The following is a 15,594-nucleotide window of genomic DNA, read 5'->3' on the forward strand; positions in this document are numbered from 1 at the left end:
CCAATATGGGTTTTTAAGGGCAGGTACTGATTTTTGGGGACAATGGCAGATATTTTATTAAAGTAATAAATATCATTAAATGTAAACATTTTGATGGTACAGTTTTCCAGAGACAGCCATGTATGCATTAACAAATCAATAATACAACCAATTTGACTTTGTTTTTAACAATGTAACAACATAATGGTAAATCTCATGATAAACTGGGTAAATCAAGATGGCATAGGCCTACTCACAATACAGGTGAATTCATATTCAATAGGACTGTGTGCATGCAGTGAGTTATTGAGGTCGTTTTGGCTTATTTCAGTCTATGGGGCTACAGATGACAAACAATCGGTGTTCCTTTTAATTTGGGACCATGTTAGGTCTACTGATCAACACTTTCACAGAAGTGACTTCGTTTTCTTTTAAAGAGAAAAGACACCACTTGTTAATCTTGTAGACAGGCATTTTGGCTCAGCAAGGGAAAGTCATGGATAATCAGCATTATTAGCTATCAGTTTTAGGGTAGTGAACTGATGTTAGCGTCATAACTAGCAAAGCTAGCTTTATGAATGCTGAATTTTGTTAACCTAGCTCGTTAGCAAGCAAGCTACCGGTATGTTGCTTTGTGAAGTGCTGTATGGACATTGTTTTGCCTAACAGCAGTGTTGTGTTCGAGATCACCTAAAGCGAGACTGATTCAAGACCAGAGCAAATCGAGTCCGAGTGAAGTCCGGAGGGGGACAAGGGGTCCGTGACCAGAAAAATGAGTCCAATTCAAGACTGTGCTTGCAATTTAGTCAAATCACCATAAGAGTTCAAAATGTATAGTATTTCTGTGTTCATATTTCAGAAATGTTTTTTGTAATGGTTGTTTTTGTATTACGATTGGGAGCTACTGGCTTATTATGTCAGAGTTTATGGACTGCTTGTCCTTTATCATCATGTGTGACTGCTGTCTTTCCATCGCCCATATGTAGTGGTGCCTGGAGACAAAAAGTTCCCAAACGGCCCGCCCAGTGAAGGATTTCAGTGTTTTCCTATTAAAAAAAAATATTAAAAAATCCTATAGATTTTTCAGATTTTCACTCAAAACCACTGGGGGAAAAAGTGGGTATATACGGCTTATACTTGCGTATAGCCTCAACTACACCACTGGTCCTTTGCGTTTTACAAAAAGTGCACTCCTACATGAGTGCGGTGGTATTAGTTGCTGTCTTCAGAATCAAGAACATGTCACACACTGAAGGCCTATAGGTTCGCCACTGCACTAACGTGTCTAATAGATATAAAGACTGTTAAGATAATGTTTTAATAAAGGAGAGTATATATTTGGCCTGGCTGATTAAATGGAAGCTGATTGAGATTTTTACTCCGCTGGTCTTAGGAAAAAAATTACCTAGTCCTCACTGTCCGAGACGGAGTCAAGATCGAGTACAAATGTATCCGACACACAAGACCGAGACACTCAATATGTGGTCTCGAGACTGCACTCGAGTGCAACACTGCCTAACAGTAAATTAATTAATACTTTCTACATTCCATGGGGCATTATTAAAGTGTGCTACATTAATATTCAGCATGAGTGGGTAGCTGGGCAAGCAGCCCAGAGGTTCCTCGAGGACAAGCTAACTAGCAATGAGTTGCTCTGGCTTGCAGGAGTTTCACACGAGGCAAGTGCGCTGGCACTATAAAGGGGAGATTAGCTGCGCCAATACTCAAGGGCCGATAGGATAATTCGGCCATCAATATCGTCCCGACCGATTATTAGTCATTATCTAATTGGATCCCAAGAAAATGAAAAGAAAAAGAAAGTTGAACACATGCTTTCAATGTGGTGCTCAATGGTAAAACAGTTTAAAGTTTAGCTAGACTTTGTTGTGGAGTTAGATTAAGTTTAAATTTGAGTGTTTTTGTTGTGATGCAGCTGGTCACGTGCAGGGCGGAGCTTAGCTTTCACTCTCATGGGTGCAAGGCATAGCTAGGGGCCTCCCGCCTGTGTAAAATCTTATTCAGTATGGGCAATCGCTACCTGATTTATGTAATACCGCACCCTCTATTCTGCTTGTGACCATTTTTAAAAAGTGATATGACAAGTTTTTTGGGGGCCCTTTGCATTGGCTACCAAAGGTAATTGAAGTTCCGCCCCTGGACACATGTACGCTATTGGTGCGTGGGCCAGATGTTTGTTCACCCACACCCTCCCACAATTGCTAATAACCCATCCGTAACCGCCCGACTATACTGTATGTGATGAAATTATTTTTTATTTTTTTGCCTAGATATGTTCCTGCTTATCATTTTGGTAGACTGTTAGTTAACTTGTCTATAATTAGATAAATGCAGCATCTCTTCTGTCATTGTACACCTAGTGTACAAAACATTAAGAACACCTGCTCTTTCCATGAGACTGACCAGGTGGAAGCTATGGTCTCTTGTTGATTTCACCTGTTAAATCCACTTCTAACAGTGTAGATGAAGGAGAGGATTAAAGAAGGATTTTTAAGCTTTGAGACAATTGAGAAATGGATTGTGTGCCATTGAGTATGAGTGGGCAAGACAAAAGATTTAAGTGACTTTGAACGGGCTATGGTAGTAGGTGCCAGGCGCAGCGGTTTGTGTCAAGAACCGCAACGCTGCCGGGTATTCACACAACAGCTTCCCTTGTGTATCAAGAATGGTCCACCACCCAAAGGACATCTAGCCAATGTGACACAACTGTGGGAAGCATTGGAGTCAACATGGGCCAGCATTCTTATAGAATGCTTTTGAGACCTTGTGGAGTCCATGCCCTGACAAATTGAGGCTATTCTTAGGGAATAAGGGGAGTGCAACTCAATATTAAGAATGCATTCTTAATGTTTTGTACACTCAGTGTATGTTGCCCTAGAAGTTGCTCACCGGAAGGTAATAAATTATCAAAATGTTAACTAGATTGAAGCATACATTGATAAAGTTCTGTCAGCTCTCCTTTCGCAGTGCAAAGACATTTAGGGACCGGGGAGAAAATGCAATAACCCAACAACAAAAAATATGGGAAAGATTTTCTGTGCAAAATGTGGGTCGACACAGCGAAGTTAACTTCCATCTTAGTACATACATTACACACTTTATTCTTACCTCCAGTAACAGTTTGTTATAGTATAAACAATATACAGACAAGCGTTCATGTTTTATGTTTATTATATGTTTTAGCAATGTTTATTGTACTTATCAATGATATGATGAGCACGCTGTTTGTTTCTGTTCCTCTCTCTCCGTCTCTGTAGCTTCCAGGTATGCTGGGATAAGGACCAGAGCTATGGCAATCGGGTTGGCTTTGTAGTGCCTGTCCCGAATGGCTCGTTTATGGGAATGGGCGTATTGGAAGACACCGTGTCAGTAGTGATGGGATTTTGTAAATGTGTTATATTGTAACAAAAGTAGCCTCTCAGTTCAAAGGGGGGACCATTTTGATTGAGCTGTTGATGGGGCAGCATTGTTTTTAAGCTGTCCCATAATGTATACCTTTGGTGGCAGTACTGTTTTTTTCTTCTGGAATCACTATATAAAGAAACACCCATGCGGCTCTGCAATCGTTTTAATTTGATAGCGGTTCTATTTTTCAGTTTAGCCTTCTGGCCTACTCTACACGACAAAGACAGAGTTTATCGACCTACAGTTGGTTTCCAGATTTCAGTTCCCATTTAACCCATCTGAACAGTATGCTACTGTTCCCTTGACGTGTAATAGGTGTCACGCCTACTCCTGCTCCCTCCGGGGCTTGATGTCGCCAGTCTACTAACCACCGGTCCTGGCAACCCACATTGCATACCTGGCAATCGTTGCTCACACCTGCTCCCCATCGTTAAGCACACCTGGGCTTCATCACCACCCTGATTACTCTCTATATAGCCCTCACCATCCTCAGTCATCAGGCAGTATTAGTTCTGTTTTCATGTAACTCTCTATGTTCGTTAATATTAAAGTCACCATCTGGACCTGCTTCCTTAATCCCTGCATCGTCATTACAGATAGGCCTATTTTGAAGTCCCCGTCTTGTGACTGTCAAATGTGTATAGCGTCTCACAAATTACACAACACTGCTATCATCCTCCTTTTCCACTTCACCAAATTCTCTCTCCATTCTCTTTATTTTTAACTCCATTTTGCAGCTTTTCTCTCATTAAAATGAAACTCTGACGTTGCCCTTTTTGCCTCAGTGGATCGACTTGAACTTTCTGCCTGTTCTCAAAAGTGATTGTTGTGTAGGCTATTTGGTGCAGGTAAAGTTAGGCCCTGAAGCATAGACTTACGCACTAATGCCAGATAGCCTTAAAATAATGAAAGAACCTCAATGTAGCCTATAGATATAAATTGCACAAGAAAGATTTATGGATTAAACCCACCCGCCCTTCACCCACACAGTATTTCATGACCCTAAACCCATCCGTCCCACGGGTACTGCGGGTTATGATTCAACCCGTGCATTACTAACATACACACTTTCTATTTACTCTGTATTTAATGAAGAAATGGTAATTACATGGTAAAAAAAGTGTACATGCTATGCCTCTATACAAATTGTCTATTTATTTCAGCCTCGCTGACCCCCTCTCTCCCCCTTTTTCTTTCTCTCCCTCCCTGCCTCCTTTCAGGGCAATTGAGGCTGACCAGCTGAAGCAGGACTTGCAGGAAGCCAGGGACTCTGAAAGGAGGGCCAAACACAAGCTGCTAGAGATCACCAGCAAGTCTACCTACTCGGTAACAGCCTTGATACACACAGGCACACACGTTTGCACACACACACACACACACACACACACACACACACACACACACACACACACACACACACACACACACACACACACACACACACATTCACAAAAATGTGATTGCATAAGAGCAGGCAACACACACATATCCTCCTACACAAGAACAGCTCTTACACTCAGAAATCCATCCACGGAAGGATGCAACCCACACACACCCGCTTACACAACAGCCAACATACACTTACAAACCCGCCTACACATCAACCCAGCTACACAAGTCTACTCTCTCCCACACACACATATATATATATATTATACACATATATATATTATACACACACGTGTATGCATTAGAATAAGACTGACATGTACAATATCCTTGACACATGCTCCAGCTTTTATCTTCATGTTAGCCTAAATGTAAAAGCATAAAACAATTGTTGCGTATTGATATTCTAGTTTGTTCCTTTAGGGCACCTGTAACGCTCCCCTGCTTACGTACTTAGGAATGCGTGGAATGTTTTGTCCTATGAAATGCATTAAACAATGCCCACTATAGTTTCTACTGTAGTGACCTGTCCTTATGTTAGCTATATAAGTAATATAGTGTGCTATACAACAAAACTGGCAACAAGGAAGAAATGTTCTCACATTTGCATTCATTATTTTTGGCAAAAAGTCAGTTTAATTAGTTTTCTCGCTGTAGAAAGACACAAAGAAAATGTGGAGCTAGGTAGTCGAGTGACGCTAGCTAGCTTCCGATGTCACAGCAACGAGAGCCTCGAGAGGGAGAAAGTGGAATTACTGTGAGTGGAAAAAAGGGGTCTGGGAGTAAGGGAACGTCTAAAAAGTGTGAAAGAAAAATAATAATCTGAAATGTCAGCACTGGTTGGATATATTGGAACGTTTAATGAATCTGTGGAACAATGGAGTTCTTACAAAGTTTTGAGTACTTTGTGTTGGCAAATGGAATTAAAGCAGAAGTAATTGTGCCAACATTTGACTGTTATGGGAGGAAAAACATTAAATCTACTGCGCGGCCTACTTACGCCTAAAAAAACTGGAGATAAATCATATGATATTGTGGCTACCTTAAAACTCTCCCAGACCATTGCAGAGAGATTTAGGTTTCATAAGAGAAATCAAGAGGAAGGGGAGTCAATCTCAGTTTGTGGCTATATTTAAACAGTTATCTGAACACTGTGAATTTGGGCACTGAGTGACACTACGTGATAGGTTAGTGTGTGGCATGCGCAGCGAAGCAATTCAGAATAAAGCTAATTCCGTGGCTGATTTAAACGTGTTAGGCTGCTGGCCCAGACGGCATCCTTAGCCGCTTCCTCAGCGCGTGTAGACCAGTTGGCTGGTGTGTTTTGGACATATTCAATCGCTCCCTATCCCAGTGTGTTGTCCCCACATGCATCAAGATTGCCACCATTGTTCCTGTACCCAAGAAGGCAAAGATAACTGAACTAAATGACTACACTCACCGTAGCACTCACTTCTATCATCATGAAGTGCCTTGAGAGACTAGTCAAGGGTCATATCAACTCCACCTTAACGGCCACCTTAGACCCACTTCAGTTTGCATACTGCCCCAATAGGTCCACAGACGATGCAATCGCCATCACACTGCCCTATCCCATCTGGACAAGAGGAATACCTATGTAAGAATGCTGTTTATTGACTATACCTCAGGATTCAACACCATAGTACCCTCCAAGCTCATCAAGCTGGATTCCCTGGGTCTCAACCCCGGCCTGTGCAATTGGGTCCTGGAGTTTGACGGGCCGCCCCCAGGTGGGGAAGGTAGGAATCAACATCTCCACTTCGCTAACGCTCAACACTGGGGCCCCACAGGGGTGCGTTCTCAACCCTCTCCTGTACTCCCTGTTCACACACGACTGCGTGGCCACGCACACCTCAACTCAATCATCAAATTTTCAGACGACACAACAGTAATGGGCTTGATTACCAACAACAACAAGACAGCCTACAGGGAGGTGGTGAGGGCACTCGGGATGTGGTGTCAGGAAAACAACCTCAACAAATCAGAGATGATCGTGGACTTCAGGAAACAGCAGAGGGAGCGCCCCCTATCCACATCGAAGGGACAGCAGTGAACAAGGTTGAAAGTTTTAAGTTCCTCGGCGTACACATCACAGACATACTGAAATGGTTCACCCACACAGTGTGGTGAAGAAGGCGCAATAGCGCTTCTTCAACCTCAGGAGGCTGAAGGAATTTAGCTTGTCACCCAAAACCCTGACAAACTTTTACAGATGCACTATCGAGAGCATCCTGTCAGGCTGTTTCACCCACTCCAATTTGCTTACCGCCCCAATAGGTCCACAGACGACGCAATCGCAACCACACTGCACACTGCCCTAACCCATCTGGACAAGAGGAATACCTATGTGAGAATGCTGTTCATCGATTACAGCTCAGCATTTAACACCATAGTACCCTCCAAACTCGTCATCAAGCTCGAGACCCTGGGTCTCGACCCCGCCCTGTGCAACTGGGTCCTGGACTTCCTGACGGGCCGCCCCCAGGTGGTGAGGGTAGGTAACAACATCTCCACCCCGCTGATCCTCAACACTGGGGCCCCACAAGGGTGCGTTCTGAGCCCTCTCCTGTACTCCCTGTTCACCCACGACTGCGTGGCCATGCACGCCTCCAACTCAATCATCAAGTATGCGGACGACACTACAGTGGTAGGCTTGATTACCAACAACGACGAGACGGCCTACAGGGAGGAGGTGAGGGCTCTAGCCTAGGAGTGTGGTGTCAGGAAAATAACCTCACACTCAACATCAACAAAACAAAGGAGATGATTGTGGACCTCAGGAAACAGCAGAGGGAGCACCGCCCTATCCACATCGACGGGACAGCGTTGTGAAGAAGGCGCAGCAGCGCCTCTTCAACCTCAGGAGGCTGAAGAAATTCGGCTTGTCACCAAAAGCACTCACAAACTTCTACAGATGCAAAGTCGAGAGCATCCTGTCGAGCTGTATCACAGCCTGGTACGGCAACTGCTCCACCCACAACCGTAAGGCTCTCCAGAGGGTAGTGAGGTCTGCACAGCGCATCACTGGGGGCAAACTACCTGTCCTCTAAGACACCTACACCACCCGATGTCACAGGAAGGCCATAAAGATCATCAAGGACAACAACCACCCGAGCCACTGCCTGTTCACCCCGCTATCATCCAGAAGGCGAGGTCAGTACAGGTGCATCAAAGCAGGGACCGAGAGACTGAAAAACAGCTTCTATCTCAAGGCCATCATACTGTTAAACAGCCACCACTAACATTGAGTGGCTGCTGCCAACATACTGACTCAACTCCAGCTCACTTTAATAATGGAAATTGATGGGAATTGATCAAAAATGTATCACTAGCCACTTTAAACAATGCCACTTAATATAATGTATATGTATATACTGTACTCTCATCTACTGCATCTTGCCATCTTTATGTAATACATGTATCACTAGCCACTTTAAACTATGCCACTTATGTTTACATACCCTACATTACTCATCTCATATGTATATACTGTACTTGATACCATCTACTGCATCTTGCCTATGCCGTATTGTACCATCACTTATTCATATATCTTTATGTACATATACACACAAGTGTAAAGGGATAAAGAATAAGGTAGTAGTTGTGGAATTGTTAGGTTAGATTACTCGTTGGTGTTTACTGCATTGTCAGAACTAGAAGCACAAGCATTTCGCTACACTCGCATTAACATCTGCTAACCATGTGTATGTGACAAATAAAATGTGTTTTGATTTGAACCTCAGGAGGCTGAAGAAATTTGGCTTGTCACCAAAAACACTCAAACTTTTACAGATGCACAATTGAGAGCATCCTGTCGGGCTGTATCACCACCTGGTACGTCAACTGCTCCGCCCACAACCGTAAGGTTCTCCAGAGGGTAGTGAGGTCTGCACAGCACGTCACCGGGGACACCTACACCATCCGATGTCACAGGAAGGCCAAAAAGATCATCAAGTACAGGTGCATCAAAGCTGGGACCGAGAGACTAAAAAACAGCTTCCATCTCAAGGCCATCAGACTGTTAACCTCTCTGGGATATTCGGGACGGTAGCGTCCCACCTCGCCAACAGCCAGTGAAATTGCAGGGCGCCAAATTCAAAACAACAGAAATCCCATAATTAAAATTCCTCAACACCATTTTAAAGTTAAACTTGTTCTAAATCCAGCCACAGTGTCCGATTTCAAAAAGGCTTTACGACGAAAGCACACCAAACGATTGTTAGGTCAGCACCTAGTCACAGAAAAACACAGCCATTTTTCCAGCCAAAGAGAGGAGTCACAAAAAGCAGAAATAGAGATAAAATGAATCACTAACCTTTGATGATCTTCATCAGATGACACCCATAGGACTTCATGTTACACAATCCATGTATGTTTTGTTCGATAAAGTTCATATTTATATCCAAAAATCTCAGTTTACATTGGCGCGTTATGTTCAGTAATGTTTTGCTTCCAAAACATCCGGTGATTTTGCAGAGAGCCACATCAATTTACAGAAATACTCATAATAAACATTGCTAAAAGATACAAGTGTTGTGCATGGAATTATAGATAAACTTCTCCTTAATGCAACCGCTGTGTCAGATTTAAAAAATACTTTACGGAAAAAGCACACCATGCAATAATCTGAGACGGCGCTCAGACACAAAAACAAGCCATACAGATACCCGCCATGTTGTGGAGTCAACAGAAGTCCGAAATAGCATTATAAATATTCACTTACCTTTGATCTTCATCAGAAGGCACTCCCAGGAATCCCAGTTCCACAAATGTTTGTTTTGTTCGATAAAGTCCATTTATGTCCAAATACCTCCTTTTTGTTCACACGTTTAGTACACAAATCCAAACTCAGGAGGCGCGGGCAAGTCCAGGCGAAAGTTCAGACAAAGTCATATTACAGTTCGTAGAAACATGTCAAACGAAGTATGGAATCAATCTTTAGGATGTTTTTATCATAAATCTTCAATAATGTTTCAACCGGAGAATTCCTTTGTCTGTAGAAATGCAATGGAACGCAGCTAACTCTCACGGGAGTGCGCGAGACTGAGCTCATGGCACTCTGCCAGACCCCTGACCCCAAGGTTCAGGGGTCTGGCCCCAAGGTTCTAAAGACAGCTTCAGGGGTCTGACCCCAAGGTTCTAAAGACAGCTCTCATTCCCCCCTCCTTCACAGTAGAAGTTTCAAACAAGGTTCTAAAGACTAGTAGAAGCCTTAGGAAGCAATATGACCCCATAGACACTGTATATTCGATAGGCAATGACTTGAAAAACTACAAACCTCAGATTTCCCACTTCCTGGTTGGATTTTTTCTCAGGTTTTTGTCTGCCATATGAGTTCTGTTATACTCACAGACATCATTCAAACAGTTTTAGAAACGTCAGAGTGTTTTCTATCCAAATCAACTAATTATATGCATATTCTAGGCCTGAGTAGCAGGCAGTGTACTCTGGGCACCTTTTTATCCAAGCTACTCAATACTGCCCCCCAGTCCCAAAGAAGTTAAACAGACATCACTAACATTGAGTAGCTGCTGCCAACATATTGACTAAAATCTCTAGCCATTTAATAATTAACATTTGGATGTAATAAATGTATCACTTTAAACAATGCCACTTTATATATTGTTTACATACCCTACATTACTCATCTCATATGTATATACTGTACTGTATACCATCTACTGCATCTTGCTTCTGCCGTCGGGCCATCGCTCATCCATATATTTATATGTACATATTCTTATTCATTCCTTTACACTTGTGTGTATAAGGTAGTTGTTGAGAAATTGTTAGATTACTTGTTAGATATTACTGCCTGGTTGGAACTAGAAGCACAAGCATTTCGCTACACTTGCATTAACATCTGCTAACCATGTGTATGTGACCAATAAAATTTGACTTGACTGCTGAAAAATAACCACTACCCCTCATTGAGTACCTCTTTTCTGGTTTACCTGGAGGACAGAAATTCAGTAAGAAAGGTCTATCTACAGATGCATGTGGGTTAAGAGTCACAAGAACTGGAGACCATAGTGACTCACAAAGGACTGTACAGGACAGGTACCGGATCTGTGTTACCTTGTTACCTTGATCTACTCATCACCAGGCAAAGACGAGCATGAGCACCTGAGAAACCTGGACGCTACACTACAGAGACTGGAGGAGTATGGTCTGAGGGTCCGGAAGGACAAATGCACTTTTTCCCGACCTTCTGTTGAGTACCTGGGCCACGTCATCGACAGTTCAGCGCTCCACAAAGTGCCATCAAAGGTGAAGGCCGTCGCAGAAGCTCCATCCCCACAGAACGGGAGCTTTCGCATCATGGACCTTAAATAAAGCCGAGAGCAATTATGCACAGATGGAGCGTGAAGCACTCGCCATCGTGTTTGGAGTTAAGAAATGTAATCAGTGTCCGTTTAGCCGACGATTCACACTGCTGACGGACCATAGACCCCTTATCTCCATATTTGGTCCTCACACCGGCATTCCGTTGCTCGCAGCCAGCCGTATGCAGCGATGGGCATTACTGTTATTTGCTCACCAGTACGATATCAGCAGACGGCCTCTCAAGGCTTCGCTTACCTGTCACACACACTGAGCACTCCCAGGCTGAAATCTTCTACTTCAAGGAAGTGACGCACACCCCAGTTACATCTGTCCAAGTGAAAAAGTTCACCCACACTGATCCAGTGATGTCTGAGGTTGTGTACATTGTCACTCGTGGGAAAGGAGGAGAGCTGTCGGACAGCCTAAAGCCTTACCTGGTGAGGAGAAATGAGCTCACAGTTCAGTCTGGATGTTTGCTATGGGGCTTTCGAGTCATCATACCGCTGCTCTGAGAAGGCAGGTGCTTGAACTCCATTCAGGGCACTGTGGCATGGTGCGAATTAAGGAGATTGCACACAGCTACTTTTGGTGGCCAGGTTTGGACGCTGCTATCAAAGACAAGGCCAAGTCACGTTCTGCATGTCAAAAGATGAGGAACATGCCTCAGCTATGGGACTTCTCAGAGGAGCCTTGGCAGCGAATCCACATAGACTATGCAGGCCCACTGGAGGATAATATGTTCTTAGTTGTAGTCGACGCACACAGCAAATGGCCCGACGTTGCAGTGATGAAGAGATTAAAGTTTTGTCCAGACAAAAGGAGCAAGCTTTAAAAACATCACGAGAACGGGGCCCTCAATAGACGCCTAAACACCTTCCTGTTGACCTACAGAAACACCCCCCATACTACAACAAATTGGCACCCGCGTAATTTTTCCATATAGACACACCCTATGTGTTTTTTAATAAAATCAACGATATACATTGTGCCTGTCTGATGCTTTAAGCTTACGGTTTTATGAAATAAATGCCTCGAGTGCGCCAGAGATCTAGATAACCAGAAGAGAAACTTAACCTGACCCAACTATTCTCCTCCTGCTCCTGCTGGCTTCCGCAGATTCTGCCATTACTCTCCTGAAGTTGCCGGTAATAGGCTACACGAATGTGGAATGCCAATTTATCTTACCATTTCTACCTATCTGGGTGCCAGTTTTGGTTTTTGTGAATCAGTTTGTTTTAATTTATAATAACTTCATATCTAAATCATTGTCATGTGGTTAATCTAAATGAAAATGATACAAACCTAAAAAGTAACTCCCATTGCCAACTATGTAAAAATAGTCTACATAAAGCCAACAAATAAAAACATTGCAGCCTGCAGGTAGAAAATATCCTGATTTTAAAAAGAAATATCCTATAAATCACATAGGCCATGTGTAGTGTAGCCAATCTGCAAGGAACTTGAAACATTAACTATTAACTTGGGTCCTGCTTGAAGCTTGCGTATAACATATTCTGGGCCCTCAGAGTTTCCCGTGCCAGTGAGCTTGGGACGGACACAGTTGTAGGCTATTTGTGCAAGGGATAAGAAGCAGTGCTTGACTTGGCAGGAGCTCACCGGGGTTGAGTACCGGCACCTAAAATGTTCTGCTGCTTGAGGTCCTGTTCCTTTTTATAGAATATTAGCTCACATATTGTGGAGCGCCTGCACCTAAATATAAATATCAAAATGAGTACCGGAACTTATTTCAGTCCAAGCACTGATAAGTAATCAGGTAGGCTTATTTTATTACGTTTCCACTCGAACAGAGCATGACATTTTTCCCTTTCACACTGATTATCGAAACGGAGAGAGCTAGAAAGGTTTTTCAAATACATTGAGGAATTATTGTAATTCTCAATGGATGTAAAAACAGACTTTGTTTGCTTGCTATTTGAGGTGAAGAAAACATTACTTTGAGAATCTCCACAGGTCATTAGTGGTAGTGTGTTAAGCCAATCAGAAATACTATCAGATCCCCAAATGGGCACATTTACAGTGGGGCAAAAAAGTATTTAGTCAGCCACCAATTGTGCAAGTTCTCCCACTTAAAAAGATGAAAGAGGCCTGTAATTTTCATCATAGGTACACTTCAACTATGACAGACAAAATTAGATTTTTTTTCTCCAGAAAATCACATTTGTAGGATTTGTAATGAATTTATTTGCAAATTATGGTGGAAAATAAGTATTTGGTCAATAACAAAAGTTTATATATGTTATATACCCTTTGTTGGCAATGACAGAGGTCAAACGTTTTCGTGCTGGGAAACACGGACTTTCAACTCCCTCCAAAGATACTTAAATGCGTGTGCGTCCTTACTCAACATTGACAGGAGCTCTCCAAACAAAAAGACAATGACTAAATTGACACCTCGTAAATGGAAGGAAATTAACCAAAACGTGTTTCTCACAAGTGTAGCATACGTTGTGTACTCTGCAAATAATGTGTCCACTCCGACAGTGATAACGGGAATAATAATATGGTATGCATTAACAGAAATGACAGAGATTAGAAATTACTGGTGAAATATGTAATGGGGAATTGATATATGCAAACAATTAACAGAATGAAGTTATGATACAATAAATGTGCACAAATTGGCGGGAGAGTGCGCATTCTGGAGAAAGAAGTGCATTGCATCTGATCGCATGGTCAATCCGACGTCTGCATTGGCCATGCAGCATTTACGGTGATATGGCCTCAGCAGAAGTCAGGGCATTCATACTTCTTGCGCTTCGCGGAACAGTGCAGAGCTGTTGTCAAGGAAGTGGGTTTGTGTTTTTTACAGGATGTAGAAAACCGTCAACCAATCATGTCAATGTGGAGCTATACAGAGCCCTACAAAATGTGGGAGGAGCATGGTGATGCTGTATGGAGCTCGATTTGGCCTCTGGAGGCTCCGCAATTGCGTTACACCATCCATATGGAGCCTCAGACCACAATTTTGGATCAAGCATAAAATGACTTTTAGTCTAGGCCTCCAATGGACTAGTTCACTGAGATGAGTGCAAATATATATACTACCGCTCAAAAGTTTGGGGTCACTCCGAAATGTCCTTGTTTTCCATGAAAACATACATGAAATGAGTTGCAAAATGAATAGGAAATCTAGTCAAGACGTCTAAGGTTATGAAGATTTTTTATTTAAATAGTAATTGTACGTCAAAGAATCCTCCATTTGCAGCAATTACATCCTTGCAGACCTTTGGCATTCTAGTTGTCAATTTGTTGAGACAATCGAAATACATTTTACCCCATGCTTCCTGAAGCACCTACCACAAGTTGGATTGGCTTGACGGGCACTTTTTACGTACCATACGGTCAAGCTGCTCCCACAACAGCTCAATAGGGTTGAGAGATCCAGTGAATACTGGCCACTCCATTATAGACAGAATACCAGCTGACTGCTTCTTCCCTAAATAGTTCTTGCATAGTTTGGTGCTGTGCTTTGGGTCATTGTCCTGTTGTAGGAGGAAATTGGCTCCAATTAAGCGCCGTCCACATGGCATGGGGTTGCAAAATGGAGTGATAGCCTTCCTCCTTCAAGATCCCTTTTACCCTGTACAAATCTCCCACTTTACCACCACCAAAGCACACCCATGCCATCACATTGCCTCCACCATGCTTGACAGATGGCGTCAAGCACACCTTAAGCATCTTTTCATTTTTTCTGCGTCTCACAAATGTTATTCTAATGTACTTGTCTTCTTGCTCACTTGCTCAGTTGTGCACCGGGGCCTCCCACTCTATTCTGGTTAGAGTAATCAAACCCACAAATACTGATACTGCAGATACTGAACTAGTCTAAAGAAGGCCAGTTTTATTGCTTCTTTAATCAGTACAGTAGTTTTCAGCTGTGCTAACATAATTGCAAAAGCGTTTTCTAATGATCAATTAGCCTTTTAAAATTCTAAACTTGGATTAGCTAACACAACGTGCCATTGGAACACAGGAGTGATGGTTGCTGATAATGGGCCCAATTTTTTTAATTTTCTTTCAAAAACAAGGACATTTCGATGTGACCCCAAACTTTTGAACGGTAGTGTATATTTGTTACTGCTTGACTAAAACATTCTCGGTCGACCAACAGCCTAACAATCGACCAGTCGACTAATTGGGGTCAGCCTTACCAGCAACAGTGGTCGCACAAACAGGCCCTGTGTTCTACACAGTTCACACACCGGAGAACATAATCTGCAGGAGACACGTGGATCAACTGTTGCCAGGAACCAACCTCAGAGATGACTCATGTCAAGTGACAAACCAAGATCAGCTACTGGAGACCTACCATGATTACGAGCCATCACTGAACATCCACTGCAGCAACCTAGAAATTTGAAAAGTGCTCCAAACTCAATTGAACCAGCCAGAGTGCCTACTTCAGGGTACTGTTGCACCCCAGTCTGGGCA

The 15,594-nt window shown here is 42.9% G+C and overlaps 1 protein-coding gene across 4 annotated transcripts in view; it reads left to right on the forward strand.

Annotated features, from left to right (window-relative positions):
• nf2a (NF2, moesin-ezrin-radixin like (MERLIN) tumor suppressor a) overlaps positions 1-15,594 on the forward strand; it is a 65,500-nt gene that overhangs the window by 31,663 nt on the left and 18,243 nt on the right. For 3 of the 4 annotated variants that reach the window (XM_071402491.1, XM_071402493.1, XM_071402492.1), the window contains exon 13: positions 4,623-4,728. In XM_071402491.1, coding sequence (XP_071258592.1) covers positions 4,623-4,728 — 106 coding nt within the window. Of the gene's footprint in view, positions 1-4,622; positions 4,729-8,607; positions 10,733-15,594 lie in introns of those variants that run through there. The other variant, XM_071402494.1, reaches the window with a different exon arrangement.

The sequence above is a fragment of the Salvelinus alpinus genome, chromosome 5, assembly GCF_045679555.1.
Source record: "Salvelinus alpinus chromosome 5, SLU_Salpinus.1, whole genome shotgun sequence".
In the NCBI taxonomy this organism is placed as follows: Eukaryota; Metazoa; Chordata; class Actinopteri; order Salmoniformes; family Salmonidae; genus Salvelinus; species Salvelinus alpinus.